Source organism: Protopterus annectens, chromosome 16.part0 (genome assembly GCF_019279795.1).
Source record: "Protopterus annectens isolate FY-2018-M chromosome 16.part0, PAN1.0, whole genome shotgun sequence".
NCBI classification, from domain to species: Eukaryota; Metazoa; Chordata; order Ceratodontiformes; family Protopteridae; genus Protopterus; species Protopterus annectens.
In genome coordinates this window covers 497904646-497927126 of record NC_056750.1, presented here as the reverse complement: position 1 = coordinate 497927126, position 22481 = coordinate 497904646, and the positions used below count along the sequence as shown (strand labels likewise).

Genomic DNA, 22481 nt, shown 5'->3' with positions numbered 1-22481 from the left:
GATTAAAACATTATGGCGTTTTTTACATTGCAAATTAGATATGTATGTTCCATACCTCTCAAATGTCCAGATTTTTGCCTCATAGTTTTGGTCTATTCCTCATACAAAGTTGTACTTTTCTGGCAAATCGTCGAGGACTGAAGTAACTAAGTAATGCTAAATAACATACATTTGAGTTTCAGACTTCATTTCATTTAGAAAATTCATAATAATTCAAAACCTGTCATTCTAGCAACATTATAAGGTTATAAGGGCAATATTTAAATTCTGCCCCTATTTTTGGGCCTTTGTCCCCCTGTTCTTTTTGTCTTTGTCCAGATTAATTGTGCTGAGAGGTATGGTATGTACATTAAAATTGTATGTACTGTTTAGGCTCTATAGTTAAAGTGCCAGACATTGTATATACAGAAATTGAATATGTATAGTTACGAGAAACAGAAAAACATGTTTAAAGATATGTTAGAAATTGTTAGGATTTTGTGTCATTTAGCTATTGTGATACAGGATTTTTCAGTAATAAAGTAAGTGGATTAGAATTTGTAGAGGCAGTTTTAGTTTTGGATTTCAGTTACATTTGTTTTATAAAGAATATTAGTATGCGGTGGGACACGAGACAAGATAGAGAGAGATAAATGTTAGACGAGAGGGATGAAGGGAGAAGAGAACTTTAACAAGGAGGTTGGCTATAAATGAGAGGGTGAAAGTGCTAATGAGTGGTATGTATATGTATATATATATATATATATATATATATATATAGACATGCAGATACAGACTATCCTGGAGCAGTGCAGGTGCACAGCCAGTTGTCTAATACGTGTTTTTTCACTGATGCTTTAAATAAATTTGGTTTGTTTATTTCAGTTTTAAGGAGATTGAGTTCCAGTAAGGCAGAATATATGTGTGTGAATGAGAGGGAGGATAGAGGAATGGTGAGGATGCAAGGAGTAGAGGTGGCGAAGGTGGATGAGTTTGAATACTTGGGGTCAATAATTCAGAGTAACGGTGAGTGTGGAAGAAAGGTGAAGAAGAGAGTACAGGCAGGATGGAGTGGGTGGAGAAGAGTGTCAGGAGTGATTTGTGACAGACGAGTACCTGTAAGAGTGAAAGGGAAGGTCTACCAGAGGGTAGTGAGACCAGCTATGTTATATGGGTTGGAGACAGTGGCATTGACAAAAAGGCAGGAGTTTGAGCTGGATGTGGCAGAATTAAAGATGTTAAGATTTGCAGTGGGTGTGATGAGGGTGAACAGGATTAGGAATAAGTATATTAGAGGGTCATCCCAGGTTGGAAGGTTTGGAGACAAAGCTAGAGAGGCATGATTACGTTGGTTTGGTCATGTGCTGAGGAGGGATGCTGAGTATATTGGGAAAAAGATGCTGAGGATGAAGCTACCAGGTAACAGGAAAAGAGGAAGGCCTAAGATAAGGTTTATGGATGTGGTGAGAGAGGACATGCAGGTGGTTGGTGTGACAGAGCAAGATGCAAAGGACAGGAAGAAATGGAAACAGGTGATCTGCTGTGGCGACCCCTAATGGGAACAGCCGAAATAAGAAGATGATGATGATGAAGAGCAAATAGTGTGTCTGGCAGAATTATTTAGGTACCATGCTAATAAATTAGAGAAAGTGACAGGAAAACTGACAATGGGAAGTGTTGTTTATATTTTTTCAAACTTGCAGAGACGTGTCAACTCACCAGGGTTTGCTATTTATGCCGTTTTCAGTAAACATATTTTTCTGTTATTTCTGTGCCCTGTATTTTTCCCCAGTGTTTGTTAGTACAGTTTTGTTCCATTTGCATAGCAGATCCTACTTCATTTTTACAGAAGACTCGCCTGTCAATTAATTAGCATATTAACTTAGCTGAAACTTATAAAGACATCCTATAGCTCAGGATGTGTTATCTTTAACAGTGTGAGTTACTTGACTTATCTTTAACAGTGTGAGTTACTTGACTTATCTTTAACAGTGTGAGTTACTTGAGTATGATTAATTAGAACAGTCAGCAGATTCAGAGATATGACAAGGAAGTTTGGTGTTGGCGTGATATATCCGCCAGACTTCTCAGCTACACTTATTTTGGGTACATTTTCCAGGCTTTATTTACCCTTTCACATGTTTTTTTTTTTTTCTGGAAAACAGAATATTGGAGATAATATCCATATTTTCAGGCTTGATTTAGCACATGTACTGATTTGCTGAAGCCCTACCATCACACATACATTTTTGAAGCAGTTAGTAGCCAAAAATAAGAGCACAGGATCAGTATATTCCAGTAACACAAATGATTTAAAGAAAGAGGATCAACATTTACATCTCCCTTTTTCAGAAGCAAAATACATTCTTTTGTGAGGTGTATTGTTACAGCATCATTATAGGTTCATAGGTTCATAGGTTCATACTAGGCTATCTGCCCGAGGGCATTTACAAGCCTAGCCCATAGTTTTGTGGCTTACGCCACCCCTTTAGTATGGGGAACTATACCCATTATTTTGCTGTGCCTCTGTTGAGCAGTGACACTGAGGTAATCCCTGGGGTATATCTGCGATCTCCCATCCATTGGTCAAGATTTCTCTTGAACAAGGCCAGCGAGGTGCTCTGCCTCACATATACTGGGATTTTATTCCACAGCATAGGGAGTCTTTGGGTGATGAATCTATCCCTCCAGCACGCCCTATTAATAGCCCTGTCGAGGTTTAAGTCTCCCGCCTTGTGGCTCTGACGGATCTAGATTTTTGAGGTGAAGCATATTCATCAAATCTGGGTTTGACATGGCCTTGTATGTTAGGCAAAGGTCACCTCTGAGCAAGCGGTAAGCGACTGAATAGAGCTGGAGTTCTTTCAGTCGGACAGCATAGGACAGATGTTTGAGACCCTTTATCCTTTTGGTGAGGAACTTTTGTGGCCTCTCCAGCTGCTGCAAGTGTCGGGTCAGATACATTCCGAATGGGGCATTGTACTCAATCATTGGTCTGATGAGTGATGAGTATAGGGAGACTATGACCTCCCTTGATCTAGATGAGAATCCCTTCATGATAAGGTGGGCAATGTAGAAGGTCTTCCTAACTACTTTAGCTACATGGGTGTCGAATGACAGACTACTATCAACCTGGGTCCCCAGGTCCCTGATAACTTCTTCTGTGCTCAGTGGATTGCCACCTATTTGGTAGCTAGGGGTAACCTTGTTTTTCCCGAAGGGTATGACTATGCATTTTTGGCATTTAACTTTAGGCCATGGCTCTGGCACCAGTTATCCGCTTCTGTGAGACCCTTCTGAAGGATATCTGTGTCAGATGTGTTTTCTACTATGGCCCAGTTTGCAGTCATCTGCAAACTTTGTCAGCCATAACCCTCCTGTGTTTGCTTGTACTGGAAAAGTAGATGCCAAACAAGAGTGGGCCCAGGACTGAGCCCTGTGGTACACCACTTGTGACAGGCTTTGAGTCTGACATGGCGCCAGCAACTCTGACCCTGTGGGTTCTGTCACTCAGCCAGTTTGCAACCCATCTTGTGATGTATGGGTTAACATTTAAGCTGATGAGTTTTCAATGATACCCGAGTGGGGTATTGTATCGAAGGCCTTCGCCAGATCGAGGTAGGCTGTATGGACTGCCTTTCCTCATCAATGGCTTTGGTGACTGTTTCAAAAAGTCAACCAAGTTTAGAAGGCATGATCTGCCTTTGACAAAGCCAAACTGGGATGGATCCAAAGTCTGCAAATTCCCTATGTCTTTATTTATGAGGTCCATTATGATCCTCTCCATGGCTTTGCAGATAAGGCTTGTCAAGCTAATGGGCTGGTAATTTCCAGGGTCGGTGGAGGCACCGCCTTTGTGAAGTGGGACCACAGTTGCAGTGCGCCACTCCCTGGGTACGTATCCAGAGGTAAGACTATGATTAAACAGCTGTCCTAGCTGTGGGTTTAATTCCTCGTTGAGTTCGTGGAGCACACATCTGCAGGTTGTGCTCTGTATCCTTGATAATTTGCTTATATTTTTGTCACTGCCAGTTTTACAAAGTTGAATTTCTGTGTCCTATCCCAAAATCCTACTGGAGGTGGAGGAGTTGTGTGCTGTTTAGTATGCAACCTTTGGACAAATTTGGTGCTCAAAATGTTTTTTTGACTGGATATATCCATTTTCCAAGAGTTTTTTTTCCCCATTTTTGATTTCTGAATGTGAGAGTTATGACCTTGATGTTTCTTTTTAACATCGGCTACGGTTTACTCTACATAGTATTAATTATGTGGGAACCTGATCAGAAAACACACCATAGTTTTAAAATCAAGTCAAACACAGACTAATTTGAATGCAGTCTCTGTTATCACAAGTTGATGAACCATTTTTCCACTTGGCTTCCAAGATATCAGCAATATCTCTGACAGCTGATTACTCCCACGGCTGAGACTACTGAATGAGAAGTCAGATGTTATGCCAATGTAACATTTTACATTTTTACTGAAGAGTACGTACCCTCGTGCTAGAGGCTTACACCCCTTACCCTCCAAACAAAGAACATGCAAAATGTTATGCATGTCACTCCTTCTCCCAATGTAGCACACGTGCGTTTCTAAAGCTGTTGACACTGTGCTGATATTAGGTCTTGCAGATGGCAACAGGCTGATGATGAAGAGGTTAGAATAACTGAGTGGGTAGCTGGTGATGAAGAGGTTAGAATAACTGAGTGGGTATGGGTCAAACTTTCTAAAAGTCTTCATTTAAAGGAGCCACTTAGACTTTTATGATACCCTATTATTTCAGTGTAAAACTTAATATATCTTAGGAAATACCAGACAGTTGAGAGGCATGGTGTCAACTATCAACATTTACTGGAACTATAGAATTGCCAGTTTTACAGTTGTTATGAACTGTAGTACCTACACAGTAATTTTTTTTATCGTTTATTTTTTGGATACAATTACTCCTGCCACTAATCTTTGCCTGTGCCCTAGTTAGGCCATCACAGTTCTCTTTTCTTCTTCTCAGATCCTCATGCTCATATCCAGAAAGAATAGCGGCACTAGCAAAAATCCCACTGTGACGATGTAGGTGGACCCTCCCTTATGGACTTTGACCTCTAATACTTGCCATTCCTGCTTAAGAGAGATGAGAGCTGGAGGAATGCATCATATATGTAAGTAGGGGAAGCAAACCTTAACTAATCAGAGTAAGCCTGACAGTGCAAGCATCACCACCACACAGTCAGCATGCTCACACATCTTCCACCATAGTAGCATGTCTGCAACTGTGAGGGGAGGGGGTATTCCAGTCTCCATTTGGAGAAGACAAACCTTAATTAATCAGAGTGAGCATGATGGTGTATGCATTACCCCATACTGAGCATGATAGTGTATGCATTACCCCATACTCAGCATGATAGTGTATGCATTACCCCATACTCAGCATGATAGTATATGCATTATCCCATACTCAGCATGACAGTGTATGCATTACCCCATACTGAGCATGACAGTGTATGCATTACCCAGTACTGTCAGCAAGCTCATAGTATGAGTAGCATGTCTGCAAGCAGGGAGAATGTCTCGGTCTCCAGTTTGACATGCCTGGATTGCATGCACATCCCACTGTCCCTCCTCCTGAGATAGGTGAACTGAGGACATTCATTCTCATCTTCCTGCTCTGGCTTCTCCAGTGCCTGAAACTCCAAATTGAAGTCAGATAGTCTGGATTGCAGTCAGGACCCCACATCTCTGTGCCGTGGAGATATGGGCTGCACTGTAATTGTCGAAGATTTCTTGTTTATTCTACAGCTTGCAGATCTGTTCATGTCAATAGGAACTCTTACCCTACCCTGCAAGATGTGGCACTGTGCACTATGAAGGACAGTAGCCAAAAGGCAGTTGCATCAGGAACATCACACTGTACACTGTATTGTAATGTAATGCTACAAGAACTAGCTTTCAGAACTCCCTCTTTTTAAGACCTGCATTCAAGGAGGTCTGTAGTATGAATGGTCTATATCTTGGTTCTTAGACTCTGTCAGAATGAACCTCTCCTGAGTATTTAAAAAGTCATTGAATCTCTCCTTCATCTGAAAAAAATACTTTGGCTTTACTCATGCAAATAACATATTATGCTGTGTATTAAAGTAGAGTATGCCCCACAATCACCCCAAAACACACAAATAAATATGAAATAATCAAGATTTTTGCATAATATATTATTTTTCAACTCTTGAGTTATAATCATTTACACTATTCTGCATTTAGTCTAATCCCATTTGAAATTATTATCAGATATTCAATATTTTAAGTGCACAACATTTTCAGGCCATTTGGGAAGCACTATTATAAAAAACGTGCAGCAAATAGCATATCTTAAAGCTGCTTAGGCATCTATGGCGCAATTCTGTTAGCACTGTGACTTTCAAAAATCGTTTCATCAAATTCTGACACAACTCCACTGCATAACTCAGTGCACTGACCTTATTTCAAGCTATATTATACAAGTTATAATTGTGATGTTAATGTGTTAATGAATCCCAAGGGTGTTTCTTTTTTGCTTGTGTGATTTGCAAATGGTCATTACAGCAAAGTTTATCACACTGCCTACTGCAAGCCTGCCTTCCATGGCCAAGCCAAATGACAGTCTTGCATTCAGTAACTGACTTGTGAGTCTCTCTCTAATGTAGCAATCATATTCGGTACACATTTTTTGGATTTTCCATCTGTCTGTCTGTATAAATGGCTGTATATTTATTTATTTATTTTACATTTGTTTACTGGGATAGTCCAGCTGGACATGTGTCTTTTTTCAGTGGAGGCTCGAGGAGAAAAACTCCAGTGACAAACACTATATATAATATTGGAACACAACTTGAAAACATTAATTTTCTACATTAAAAACTTTAAATAATAATATAGTACATCAGGAGTAGAAACATAGGACAGTATCATGAACATATCTTAAACATGAATATTTATGAAGCACATCAGGAAGTTTAAAAATAGGAACATACAGTGCACATAGCTTTGAACAGAGACATGCTTACAAATTGCTATAGATATAGTTTGAGATAATCTATAAGGAGTAATGGGAGTGAGTTAGATGTTACTAGAAGTGGTCTAGTGCAGTAGTGAAAGAGGTCAAGAAGGGTTTTTTTTGGGGGGGGGGTTAACCTGGGGTGTAGCAAGAGCAGAGCCAGGTATTAGTAAGGTGGGTTCTTAGAAGCTTTTTAAACTGTGTAGATATGGATGTGGTCACTACTGAGCTTGGCAGACAGTTCCAAAGTTTGGTAAGGTAGTTGGAGAAGAGGGCTTCACCTGCTGAGTTTTTTGCTTTGGTGACTTGGAGGAGAAATTTGTTGTTTGATTGAAGAGATCTAGTAGCAGAGTATGGTTGGATAATGTCTTGAGGGGTGGGGTCTTATCTGACTGGTAGAGAATTTTGTGTGCTAAGGTCTGTTGATTAAATTGAAGTAGTAGAGGGAGTTCAAGGCAACTGAGCTGTTTGAGAGATAAACAGTGATGGGACTTGTAGGAGGCATTAGTGGCAAATTTGGGAATGTTATTGTAGCAGGTTTTTAATTTGGCAAGGTCAGATTTGAGTAGGTTTGTTAGGACTAGAGGGAGATGCATATAGGAGTGTTGACAGAAGGTGTGCCCTGACAATAGTGATTTTTATACTGGTTGTTAGAAATTGTTTATTTCTGTACAGGAAGCCAAGATTCTTGTGGACTTTTTTGATGGTTTCGTCAATGTGGAGATCAAATTTCAGGTTACTGTTGATTGTGACCCCTAGCAGTTTGGTGTAGGGATTAGGATTGACTGTGGTTTTGTTTTTTGAGAAGATGTGGAAGGTTGCGGAGGTAGATATATTTTTAGTGTTGTAGAAGAGCATACATTTAGTTTTATTGGGATTTAATATATGTTGGGAGTTAGTTAACTAAGTTTCAACAGATAGGAAGGAGTTTTGGGTGATGGATTGGCTGTCATTGAGGGTTGAAGCTGAGCAGATCAAAGTGGAGTCATCAACATATTGAATCACAATGGCCTAGGGAATGGCAGAGTGAAGGTGATTGTTAAATAAGGAGAAAAGAAGAGGTCCAAGGATGGAGCTTTGTGTTACCCCTAAAGTGACTGTTAGGAGGGATAAGAGGGATTGTTGCCAGTGGGTAGCTTGTTGTCAATCTGTTAGGTAACTTTGAAACCAGGCTATAGCATTATCCCTAAGGTTGTGGGAGGAGGGTACAGTAATGAGTCTGGTGTGATTGACCATGTCAAAAGCCTTTGACAGGTCTAGGAATATGGCTGATACAAATTGGGAGTTGTTTCTGTGTTGATTAGCTATGTTTATGAAGGATAGTAGGACTGTTGTGGTGCTATGTGCAGGGCAAAAGACATGTTGGGTATGGGATAGGAGATTATGAGGTAGTAGGCATTCTATGAGTTGGAAGTGAACTACTCTTTCCAAGATTTTAGACAGGGGTGACAGGATGGCAATGAGGTGATAGTAAGTTTGCAGGAACTACCACCTTTGTGGACAGGTAAAATGTGAGAAATTTTTCAAATGGTGGGGACATATTCTTCTGTTATGGATCTATTTATAAGTATGGTTATTGGATAGGAAATTGCTTCTGAAGCAATTTTCAGGTATTCATCTGGGAGGTTATTAGCAGTTAAAGTTGTTGGTTTTAGTAGTTTTTTTATATAGTAGATGGGGACTGGTTTTAATATGAAGTGGATTGTGTTATTTTGTGGGAGCAAATTACTATTTAGTTCAGGGGGGTTGTGTTGAATGTAGATTGATTGTTTGCTAGAGTTTGAATGGACTCTGTGAAGTAAGTGTTGAATTGGGTGGCCACATTTCCACAGCTGTTAGAAGTTTTTGGAGTGGGGGGGGGGGTGTCTATTCCTGGTTGCAGTAGGTTAAGTGCAGTCCAGAATTTTTGTGGGTTATTCATATGTTTGGTTTGGGTGTTGAGGTAGTAGTTGGATTTGTCAGCTTTAATTGATCTTATAACTTTGTTTCTGAGTTGAAGGAAAAGTTGTTTAGTAGTGCTGGTTTTGTTCTTATGGAATTGAAACCAGGCCTTATCCCTGTTTTTGAGTAAGGATCTAGTTTCTTTGGTTAACCAGGGTGGATAATTGGGTTTGACTCTTATGCTCCGCGGTGGGGCATGGGTGTTGAGGATCTCAAGGAAGGTGTTTTTGAAGGAGAGTACTGCTTCATCCAGGGGTAGTTGTTTGAGATACTACCAGGTGACATTTTTAAGGACAGAGAGAAAATTATTAGGATTGACATTTTTTTTGTTCGTAATTGTAAGGAAGGAAGTTAAGTGTGGAGGATGGTTGTGATCTCTTAAGAGGAAAGTTGGGCAGTGGTCACTCAGATTGTCAGGGAGGCAGCCTGAGTGGAATGATAAGTGGGAAGAGTTAACTAGAATCCAGTCTAGTATGGATTCCTGCTTGGAGGTTTTATCGGTCCTGGTTGGAGATGAGATGACTTGGGCAAAGCTGTACAGGTTAATGTGTGTGGTGAGAGTAAGGGAAGAACATAGGTGCCAGTCAATATTAAAGTCTCCCATTAGAATGGTCTCTTGAGGGAGGGATGTGGAACACCATTGTAGAATATTTTCCAGTATGGCAGTGTTGTTGCCTGGTGGGATGTAACCACCTATTATATTGAGATGTTTGCTGGAGTTGATGGTTAATTTGATTAGAAGTAGCTCAGCATTTGCAAAGTCTGGTATGGAGGTGTCAAGGAGGTTGAGTGATAGATGATCTTTGTATAGGAGAGCTACACCACCTCCTTTTTTGTTTATCCTGTCTTTCTATAACATATTGTAGCCTGGGGGAGTGATTTCATTATTGTTGATGACTGGTTTCAGCCATGTTTCAGTTAAAGTAGCTATATATCTGTCTACATATCAGTGTATCCATCTGTCTGTTTCTGTATTCATTGATTCAATCTCATAACTTTGTTTGCCATTAAGAAAGTAAATATCCAGTAAAGGAACTAATAAAAGCAACATATTTAATATATCAAAGAAAGGCAATAAGCAAAACAGTGTACATTATTAATATGTAGGAATGCATAGTATGTTGTCTGTGCTTAACCATGGAACAGGAAGTAGACACTGATTTTAAGCAGAATGCACAATAAAATATATGCAACATTTAAATTGTGTCTGGGACGTATTCTTATAGGTTCATAGGTAGGTACTAGGCTATTGGCTCAAGGGCCTACGTAAGCCTAGCCAACAAGTTTCCCTGGCTTACGCCACCCAAGAAAGTTATTTTCCTGTGCCACTGTCGAGCAGAGACACAGAAGTGATCCCCAGGTGTGTATTTCCTCTTTCCCATCCACTCATCAAGATTTTTCTTGAAGAGTGCTAATGAAGAACTTTGCTTGACATAGATGGGTAGCCTGTTCCAGAGTATGAGAAGTCTCTGGGACAGGAATCTATCCCTCCAGCATGTCCTGTTTATTGTGGTGACAAGGTTTAAGTCCCTAGAGTGTGTAGCTCGGAGGGATTTCTTTAGGTGTAGCATGTCCAACAGCTGTGGGTTTGACATAGCGTTATATGTTAGGCAGAGATCACCTCAGAGTAGGCGATATGCTATGGAGTAAAGCTGGAGTTTTTTGAGATGGTCAGTGTAAGGCATTTGTTTGAGGCCAGTAATCCTCTTTGTGAGGAACTTCTGTGGCCTTTCCAGCTGCTGCAGATGTCTTGTGAGGTACATTCCAAAAGGGGCGTTGTACTCTATAATGGGTCTAATGAGTGTCGAGTAGAGGGGAACAATGACCTCTTTTTTCCTGGATGAGAACCCTTTTATGATGAGGTGTGCCATGTAGAGGGACGTCCTGACTACTGTGTCGATGTGACTATCAAAGGAGAGACTACTGTCCACCTGGGTCCCAAGGTCTCTTATCACACATTCGGTGTTAAGTAGATTGCTGCCTATGTGGTAGTTCATGGGTACAGAGTTTTTACCAAAGGGGATGACAGTGCACTTTTTGGCATTGAGTTTGAGGCCATGGCTCTGACACCAAGCATCTGTCTCAACGAGGCCCTTCTATAGGATGGCCACATCATTTGGGGACTTGACTATGGCTCCTAGTTTGCAGTCATCTGTGAACTTTGTTAGAGAAGTAGATACCAAACAGGAGAGGTCCCAGGACGGAACCCTGTGGTACTCCACTTGTCACTGCTTTGAGGTCAGATTTGGTGTCTGCAATTTTACAGTGTGGGTTCTGTCAGTGAGCCAGTTGGCAACCCATCTTGTGACATAGGGATTTATACCTAGTTTAGTGAGTTTAGTTATAATTCCAGAATGGGGGATGGTGTCAAAAGCCTTGGCGAGGTCAAGATAGGCTGTGTGAACCACGTTACCCTCATCTACGGCTTTGGTGACTGCCTCAAAGAAGTCGATCAGGTTCAGGAGGCATGATCTGCCTTTTACAAACCCGAACTGGGTGGGATCCAGAGTTTGGAGGTTACCAATGTCTTTGTTTGAGTTCCATGAGTATACATTCCATGGCCTTGCAGACCAGGCTCATCAGGCTAATAGTTTGATAGTTCCCAGGATCAGTGGTGATCTTGTAATGCATTTGATTAAAAGATAAACTAAGAAGCAACACTGAATGACTAGTCCACATTTTTGCAAACATAAAATAAGGTTGGGAACTACTGTGCTACTTACTCTCTGTCATAAAGTACTTTTCAAATTAATTTTTATAGAACCTGCTGAGACCTAATTTCTGGAAACATCCGTTCATTTTTATGATACCAGTGTTAATGTACAAAAAGCAGTATATCTCATTTCCTGACTCAATAAATCTGTTCTAATGTTTTCTTTGAAGTAACCTGGCTGCAGATTTTCAATTTTAAGAGTAAATCTTCACTGGCAGTATTGTTCACCACTTCTGGATCAGAATTTCTAAAACAACAAATTACATTTGCTTTATGAAGACAGATGGTGACCTGTAATTGTTAGTGCTATATCATCCAGGAAAGTTTACTGCTAAGAAAATAAAATAATTGTATTACTCTGTTTGTTTATCAGAAAGAAATCAGTTACAGGGGTAACTAATAAAACGTGCACTGGTACATCCAAAAGATATCAGCTCTGCAATATCCAGGTAAGAATACTATTTTAATTCTGTGAACCATATACAGTTTCCACCATATTTTGGAATAATCCACATTCTTCTCTGACCAAACTGATAATTAATGCATTTCTGTCTGTTAGACAATTTTGGATCTCCATAATAAATGCACTTCAGAGCCATCAGTATACTTGTATAATTTGAAATCACCCATTAGTATGGTAAAAAGGTGTGTCAAAAATAATTATCACCACTGGATCTGGTTGCCATATGCTTAAAAAGAGAGCAACACACTGTAGGCAGATACCATATGTTTTCTTTAAAAAATAACCATTTATATACACTGGTAGCATTCCCTAACAAATGTGTAACAGTGCCAAGGTTAGCTTACCTGTGGCGTAATCTAGAATAAGTATGTTTCATTTATTAGTTATTGTTCGGTTACTTGGACATTTATTGATCTGCAGAGACTCGTTTGTACACTTAAGCTTTGGTGAATCCATAGCTTATATATTTTCTTAGTGAATATGTTAATCATTAAGACGTGTTATTGGTTGACTTACAATTATATAGCATTAAGGAATTGTTGGAGCAAAACCACTACAAAATGAAAACAATATAGTTCATATACAGTTACTTATACGTAACTGTTTTTTTTTAATTAATTTCTGATGAAAAGAAATTTGTTAATGCAGTAATACAAGGGTGATTAAGTGGAATAATTTCCCTGATGGTTACAGGCATCTATGGTAAACTCACATGACATCATCAACATTCTGAGCTCTCTGTATGTAAAGTCACCAGGGGCTGTAGTGGTAGTGAGGATTTTTAAGTAGCATAGATGCCACAGTCAGTGAGGTCACACTATTTGTACTCTTTTAGTGGGTTAAGGAGTTGCTGAACAGCTGAATATGATAATTACCAGGCAACACGTTCCAGAAATCATGCTTAACTAAAATCAGAGTTACAGCCTCATTTAAAGAAGAGAAAGCATGTTGCACACTTTAAGTTTAAGTGGATTTTAAAAGTGAAGAATTGTAGGCAACACATTGTTTTCTTATATATGTTTTATATTTATTTATTTTGCTTCAGATAGTTGATTATACAAAGGTTACAAGCCCCCATCCATTTTTCACATGAAATACTTTGTAGTACAGTACAGAGTCAGTTATCCAAACTAATTGGGACCTAAGGTAGTTCAGATAATCAAACATATAATTGAACTATATAAAAACTTGTAAAATCTTGTTTTTCTCTGCATGCAGGAATACACTGTTCAACCATTCAGGGATTCAAATGAACAATAAAGAATATTTTTCACACACAAGCTGGCTACAAGCTCAAAAAACATGCTCAACCAAATACATATAATGTTTAGATCATCAATGTTTGGATAATCGGCTCTCTATTGAAGTTGTGATAGCTAGGGTAAGTTTGACTAGAAAACTGGAAAATGCCCTTGCAATTGTTGCAGCTGGAAGGGTGACTCAGAGACCCTGGAGAATCACGAGAAGATGAAAGGTGAGATGGAGGTGGATGAGGACGAACAGTCCTGGAATGAGGTCCTGTAACTGTGGTAACTTTCAGTGAGGAAACAGACACAAAGGACATTTAGGTAATGAGAGAAGCTACCTTTCCGATATTTCACTGAGATGTGCAATTGTTGACATGAGTAACCTGCAAGTTTCTGTTTAACTTAAAATAGCATCAAAGAGTGATGAAGCTAGCACGAAGTACAAAGGAAATACTACTGTAGGTGAAGGGCACTTTGTTCTTATAAAGGTTACAAGTTCCAAGGAAGATGACTGACATGGTTGTGAGTGCTGGCTGATCTAATTATTTGAGGACAGAGAAGGGACTCGGAGAGTCAACAGAGACTTGAATCTGAAGGAATCAGCAAGACGTATTTGTGGTGTGGAATGAATCTTCTAATAACCCTCAAGGAGGTCCTTAACCCAAATCCAGGCAATGAAACACTGAAAGAAGTTGTCTGACAGTTTGTGTTAAAAAAAATCTGAAGTCATGCTGTACCTTTACAAGAAGTCCTGATTTAATGGGGTGATCAACTGATTGTAAACCAGATTTTCCAATTGTTTAATTAGGTCAAAAATCCATTGTTGACTTAGATGAGGATGTTTCTACAATGAATGTTATAATATCTTACTAAGATCTGCTAATGACACACTGAGTTAGAAGTTAAACAGCTGAGACAGGGGCTTGACAATAAAGGCAGCACTCAGATGCATGACTTTGTTGTCTGACATTTCCTGAGGGGAAAAAAAAAGAGTTTTCTAGGTTCTTACAACTTTAAAGTGAAAATTTAGACAAAGGTATTCCTGGGAGCTTTAGTGATTCTACTAGTTGTTTGCGGAGTGCTCTTGAGTGGAAATAGTGCGTAAGGAATAGTGAGGAAGGTTAGGGTAGGAGAGAGTGAGATAGTAATACTTTTAATGCATTAGCAGATCAGTAAGTGCTCAATTGAGGTTATTATGCAGAAATACTAGAGATGATTGCCTTTGAAGTCTTCTATTATAAAAATTTTCTTTACCTTGCCATGATGTTTCAGTTTTTTAATTGTTCAAACAATCTGTCTGTTTTGGGTAAAAGAAAATTAAAAAAAAAATTTGAACTGGAAATTTATTTAAATTTGCTCATTGTGGAAAAACAGTGAAATGTGTGGACCCATTTCAGGCTCAGTCTGGGAATATGCAACTGGAAATAATGTTGACCAATAACATTATTAGCCCAAATGTAGAATAAAAAACCTGTTAAAGGAGTTATCATTTTAACAGGGAAATTACAAAGTTAAGGATTATAAATCACATTATAAAAATCTTGTGGACAAATAAACTGTGGGAGGTGAGGTGTTTATGTATAGTCTTTATACTTTATACATTTAAAGTATATTGTAATGAGAGAAGAGTCTACAGATGAAGAGATGTCTAGTGTTTGTACAGAAAAATACTTATTCTGGGAGTAAATCATTAAGTGCCTGCTTCTGAAGAAAATTCTGGGAAGTCAGTCATTAAGTACCTGCTTTAGAAGAGAATTATGGGAAGTAAATCATTAAGGGCCTGCTTTGGAAGGAATTCTGAAGAGTAAATTATTAAGTACCTGTTTTAGACAAAATTGTTTAGATGTCATTTAAATGCTTTATGGAAATCGAAGCAGGAATACAAGGTTTTAGTTGTATTTGGTCTGTAAAATTAAAAAACTGTTATCACTTCAGAAAAATTATTGTGAAGGGTGCAGTTATCTGGGGCATTGTTGGAAACAACCCTCTCAAAAATGGGAAGGTTTCAAGTTGTATGAGTCTGTAAATGAGGGAACTTAGCAGTGTCAGTTTTCTATTGTATAGGCAGACATCTGACTTTTATAAATGGTGAACAACGGTGGTCTTTGTTGTTCAGTATAAATCTACAGATTATATCACCTATAGTTTGAGGAGAAGTATGGTTCTTTTTAAAGGCAGAGAATGTTATCATTTGGCTGCATTCATTTTGGGATATAAGTATACTTTGGCAATAGCTAATCTAACTTGATAACCTGTGATGTGAAGTACAGAATCTTAAATACCCAGAATAGTAATTTGTCAGTTTTTGGGTGAAGTTTAGACTTTGATCTAGCTAATGACCAAAGTATTTGAAAGAAGTAACACTTTGAAGTGGCTGACTATAGTTGTCATTTGTGTACCAGTCAGGGTGGAGGAGGCAGACGTCTGCTTTTGTTTACTACCAAATATCCTAGCTTTTGGATGCAACTGACTAAAGGTGTTTTATTTTTCCAAGTTGTTTTTTACTGTTAAAGTGAGTGGGACTAGATCTTTCGATGACCGTGCCTCCTGCTGTTCTTCATATAAGTGAAAGGGAAGAGGAGATGCATAAACAGAATGTTTAACACAAAAGATGAACGGGAATTGTGCAAGAGCTGAACCTTGGGGGACTCCTTTGGTATGGGGAAAAGAGTAAAAAGTACAGTATCTGATCTTAACTCTAATGTATCTGTTTTAAAGATATTTGTTGAACTGAATGTGAGCTTATTCCAATGTTAACCAGGTATCTTGGAGGAGGGATTGGTCTACTAGATCAAAAGCTTTAGGCAGATTTTTAAAGAAAATGCCAGTGAAGGCTGTCTTTGAATGGAGTGTTAGCATTAAGGATCCATCATGTAGTTGTGCTACTCTGACAAGTCTAAAAGCTATGTCTGTACCCAGAGAGCAGAAGTAGTTTTGAATCTAATCTGTGAATTGGGACCAGGCAGCTTTTAATTTTTTTTAAGGGTTTTGCCTACTAGAAGTATAGAAATATGAAGTCTAAGTTCAGAGACTTTGGGTAGTGATTTTATTATTGCATTTATCTAGAGTTATCTTAGCTCAAGCACTGAAAATTTATGTCAGGATTATGAACGAAATTTCAGCCCATAATAGTTCCACTTGCCTACAGGATCAAGACCCTACAACTATGGAACACCTTGCCCGTCTATTCCTTTCATTCATTCATAGTTTTGGTTCCTACTCCCCAATGTCAGTGTTTTCAGAGCAGAAGCTTTAGGAAGGCCCCTTTGTTTCTGGCAGCCAGCGCAGTTTTTGATACTGTGTTTCTTTTATTTCTAATCTACTTTTCTCAAGATCCATTTGTGCTCATCCCTTTTATTATTTCTTAGTCTTATCACAGTATTTGCTCATACTGGCAGGCAGCCTGTTTTCCAGGTGAGCTATGCATCCCTTTCAGGTTTTGCTTGCTACTAACTTTATTAAAATCCATTTGTTTCTGGTTTTCTTTACCCTTCATAAAGTTTCTTGCTGAATAACTATATCATATAATAGCAGTCTCAGTAGCTCAGCAGGTAAAACGTCCACCTTTAGTGCAAAAGGCTAAGAGTTCTATTCCCATACAAGATAGTTGGATTAATTTATCAATACTGACACAACCGTGCATCATAAAGGAAATGCTGCACTCCTTCAGATGAGAGTTTCAACTGAGCCCCCATCTGTTTAAGCTGGTAGTAGCTCAGATGGATGTAAAGGATTCCACATCACTTACTGAAAAGAATAGGGGAAGTTCTTTAGCCCCGCGGCCAAATTTCTCCAAGTCAATATGAATATACCCTGGGAGAACATTGACCTAGTGGGGCTAACCTGGCCAACAAAGTGTAACTAATAAAAAAAAAATATCCCCACCTCACTTAGCATTAGCTAACCCCCAAGCCCATGTTGTAGAGCACAGAATCATAGGCATCAATCAAGAAACTATTTCATGGTTTAATAATTTTCTATTAAATTTACACTCCACTATGAAAACCCACTCTTCGCTCTCTACTTCCATGTTCAAAAAGGTATCCCTCAAGATTCAGTCTTGGCTCCCCTCCTATTCTCCATTTATAACAATAAACTCCCCCTTGACATTCCGTATCTGCCATTACTGCTTTATGTCAATGACATGGTTCTCTAATGGTCAAATCAATCACTCACTCCCCAAGAAAATGAGCTCCAATCTGACTTCCTCTCCATTATGCATTGGATCAGAAATACAAATTTATTACCCAACTCTACCAAAACAAAGTCCATGCTCTATGGAACCAACAAAAATTCACAGAGATTATTTCCCCTCTACACTTTGTAGATAATCAAGACACACTCTTAGAAAATATCAAATCTTTTTAAATACCTGGACTGCTAGTTAGATTCATCTCTAAACATCTCCCTTCATCTAGATAACACTGTGAAAATGATTATCACGCACTTATTCTGGGCCAATAAAAATGTCCGCATTCCTCTCCAAAGCCTCTAGAACAGCAGTTGGTAAATGTATCTTTCTAGCCCAACTGGCACATGGCCTGACATTAAGAGCTTCAGCATCAAAAAGAAACATTAAACACAGATAAGCAATAGGGCATAAAATCTGCAGGTTTATTACCCTTTCCCCAAAACAGGAACACCATTGAAAAACCCTAGGAAAAAAGTGGGTTCCAGTCCAATGTAGATGTCAGGTTTTACTAGGTTCTCTACTATTCAAACTTCTTAATGGTCAAGCTATTTCTCACTTGGCAGTCAAACTAACAAGGCTTTCCCCTGCGTGCAACTTGAGAAACCACATCAGCTGTTTGCCCTGACTACGACCTGCTGACACCAAGCTTAATTGCACAGACCACAGTTTCTCAATTCTTAATCCCAGACTATAGTAACCCCCACCCTGCCATCTTGAAGAATAAACTTCCTGCAGACAATTCCATCCTAATCTTAAATCTCATCTGACTAGAAGCAAAATATCAGTGCCACCCATTTGATAACTTTACTTAACCTTCCTTCTTTCCTTCACTGCTCAATCTCTAACACACAGGCATGTGTAACCTTTGACATTTGAATATATAATTATAAATAGCTTTATAGGGTCTGTATTATATAGTTGAAGCTTTAGGTAATCAAATACTTAAAGGTCGACACCTAAACAGCAAAAGCTGTAAACATCGAATGGCCACTTCTGCAAATTTTTTCATAGGGAAAAATTAGCTTGGCTGGAGAAAAAAAAATTCAAACCCTAATCGAGTGGGGGGCTGTGCCCCCCTAACTAAATATACCAACTCTGAGATCACTCTAAAGTGGAGAAAAGGCAGATTCCCAATAACGGCCAAGCAAATGTTTTCCCTACGAAAAAATATGCGAATTGGCCATTCAATGTTTACAGCTTTCGCTGTTTAGGTGTCAAGCTTTATTCGATTACCTAAAGTTTTGATTACCTAATATAGACCTGCTGTATATATCTGCTACTGAACATTCACTATCTGTGTTATGTTTTCATTTCCCCTCACTGTATTTTGCTTCTATGCTCTTTTCTCTGTTTAAAAAAAATCAAAAAACAAAAAAAACACATCAGACTGTCTGCACCAAAACTTCTTTAATCCAATTAAAAAGTTAAAACAAAAACAAATACATGTGGTTAAGTGCTTTTGTCTTTATAAGACATCATTGGAACCACATTTGAAAAGCAGAGACTGTTTATATAGTCCCCAAATCAGCTGTTAATTACACACCCACCAAACCAACCAATCATAATCAAAGAAACTTAAAAACATTAAAAATGAGCATAATGCCTGTAACGTCTTGGGCAAAGCCATAATCCCTGAATAACTTAAGAGCCCCTAACTTGAATTTAATAAAAATGTTTAAACCATGTTAGCTCTTCTTTTTACCTCGCTCATAATAGAGATATTCTCATTTAAACCTGGAGGGGTGAAGGCATCAAAGTGAATCTGCCAATACATTTCCCTTTGTAGCAGATAATTCATCCAGTCACCAGGAAATACGTTTCTTCCAATACCAAAAAATGAAACTGTTTGAATCCAATACACTCAACTGAGTGCTTTGGCAAAACACTTCTATTGTTCTTTACAATTAATACTGTAAATATGCTGGTATAGTCTCTTGTTCAAAACGTTGACAGTTTTCCCTATGTAAAACGCTGTGCATGTACCACACATCACAAAATAAATCACTCTGTGAATTACCGCAAAACTTTCAACCCCTCTCTCAGGCTACTCAATCTCATTTGCCAAACACCTTCCAAGTTTGTATTAATAAACAAACATTGATTACACCGTCCACATTTCGTGGTAACAGGGGGTCCTTCTATACCACAAATTGGCTTCTCTAATAATAATTTAATGTTTTGTTTGTTTCTTGAAGGTGAATGTCGGACGAGAGCTCAAAATCTTTTTAATGCTCTCATCATAGCTTAATACATGCCAAGTTTTATGAATAATGTTCTTAATATCATAAGTCTCAAGGGAATAATGTAACACCATGTTTTCTCTCAATGACACCTTAGAACTAGTCTGCATAGACTGTTCAATTATAAAATGACTGAGCCCAGATGCAAAAATTGGGGAATACCGATCCCTCCTTTGGGCACATACTTCACTTTGAAGTTGTTCTAATAAACTTACTGGGTATCCCTTGTTAAGAAACGTGCCTTTCAATATCACAAACTGATCAAGACATGCTGTATCATCTGTTGTTAACTCAGATACTCTGATCAGCTGACTTTTAACTACACCTTTTTTCTGGTATAACAGATGGTTACTGTTAAAGGAAAGAAAGGCATTACAAAAAGTAGGTTTATGATAAACTTGGTTCTGAATTACCCCTGTAGGTGTCCTTACGAACTCAATGTCCAAGAAGTTAATCTTACCAACATTCATTGCAAATGTAAATTGTAAAAATGTAGTACTTTTCTGAAGCATCTCAAAAAATTCATTGAATTCTTCTTTAGTACCCCCCCAGATAATCAACAAATCATATAACTATCAATAATACCCTTTACAGTACCTATACAAATGGCTCTGAAACACATTCTCCAATTCCCACCAAAGCAGCACAACATTTACAAATAATGGGGCACAGGCTGTTTGCTCTTTTCTCTGTATTTACAATTGCACATTTCTGTAGTATTTTTCTACTTTGTCAGGGCTGAGACTAAATGTTAGATGAGATCAATGCTCTAACCTGGTTAATAAATTAAAAAATACATAAATAAAATAAATACATTTTTGGCTCACTTTTTTCTTCTGCGCTGGTACTCTCTCCCTCGTCTTGATTATTTTCTTTCTTTTGACTTTGTACCATCCACTCACTGTTCTGTGTTTTTACTTCTGTTGTTATTCCCTTCAATAGGAATGTTGACCACCCTGCCAAACACACACACACATACCCTGAGCTAGTCTTAATTTAAAATAAAATTCACTATCAGATTGGCTGCTAGAGTCAAGTGCCTACTTACGGTTAATTGTTTCTTAATAGGATTATTTTCAAAACAGCCCTTCTTTGATTGGTTTACTGATACTATCCTCCTATTGGCTCTAGGTCCTCCAGCACTCCAAGCTATTGATGTGACAGTGTTTCCTTTCCATCATAAGAGACTATACAGCTTTTTAAACTATTTGTATGTTTTAAAATATATATATATATATATATATATAAAGTGTGCCATTTGCAATTTATGCAATGATTTAAGCAATTCATTTGGAAATATGTAATCATAGTACAAAAAGTCACTAAATCAGTTCCTTGATAGTTGCCACACAAACATACAATATGTGGAGTATATAAGTCTAATAGACATACATACATATGTGCCCTGGGACATTTGACTGATTGTACTTTTGTCTGAATGGCAAATGGTCGAAAAAATCATTCAAACATATACATACACGGGTTCACTTTATAATTTCGAAATACTGAAATATCGAATTTCAGTATTTCGAAATTATAAAGTCGAAAACTGAAAATCGCGAAAGTGCATAATCGTGAATTCAAATTCACGGTTATGGCTTACGGTACATGGTGTGCAGTGCTGGGAGTGTATCGTGTATGGATGTAGGTGCAATTGAAGGTAAGTGAGTTTTTGTAAGGGGTTTGTGTGTGTTTGAATATGTGGATGCATGTATATGTGTGATGTTTGTGTGTATGCGAGGGACTGTGAAATGTGTGGATGTGTTTCCTTTTTGTGTCTGTTTGTGCGATCTTGGAGTTAGTATATATAAGTAGGGGGTGTGGGGGGTGCAGCCCACCACATGGGGGGTGCATGGGGGCTTGTCGTCCTGCTTGCATGTAGTATAGGTTTGTTTGTGTGTTTGTGTGTGTTTTGTTTGTTGTTGTGTGGTGTATGGTTTGTATGTGTTTGTGATTGTGTATTTCGTGATTGTGTGCTGTCGGGATTATGGACGTTCGACTTTATGATTTAGAAATACTGACATTCGGTATTTTAGTATTTCGAAATTATAAAGTGAATCCACATACACACACACACACACACACACACACACACACACACACACACATATATATATATATATATATATATATATATATATATATATATATACACACACATACGTATACACATACACATTTAAGCCTTGCCTTGCATTCAAAGTCTCTGACAAGTTCTGATATCATTGATAAGTTTATGCAGGGGCTTGGGAGATTAAACATTTACAAGCCGGGGCCTGGGAGATGAACCATTTACAGGCTACCTAAGACATGGGTGCCAAACCAGGGATGAATTTTCTGTTCTCAATCCAACTGTCCAAGTTGCACTTGAATTGGGTTAGGGAGCAACTCTGCTTCACATGGATAGAGAACATGTACCAGAGACAGGGTAGTCTCTGGGATACATACCTGTCTCTCCAGCAGGTCCTGTTTGTATCACAGGTAAGGTTTAAGTCCTTGGAATGGGTAATTCTGGTGCTATTTGTTTTGTGGATATGCAGGAGGTCCATCAGAGTGGGGTCTGACAATGCCCTGTATGCCAGGCATTGATCTCCCATCAAAAGCCTGTAGGAGACCAAATACAGAGATAGGGCTTTGAGGTAGTCTGCATAGGACATTTTACTTACACCCTGTATTCTTTTA

General features: G+C 38.5%; 1 protein-coding gene across 2 annotated transcripts in view; it reads left to right on the top strand.

Annotated features, from left to right (window-relative positions):
* ADAMTSL2 (ADAMTS like 2) overlaps positions 1 to 22481 on the top strand; it is a 1179463-nt gene that overhangs the window by 435109 nt on the left and 721873 nt on the right. For both annotated transcript variants that reach the window (XM_044058888.1, XM_044058887.1), the window contains exon 4: positions 12031 to 12106. In XM_044058888.1, coding sequence (XP_043914823.1) covers positions 12031 to 12106 — 76 coding nt within the window. The remainder of the gene's footprint in view (positions 1 to 12030; positions 12107 to 22481) is intronic.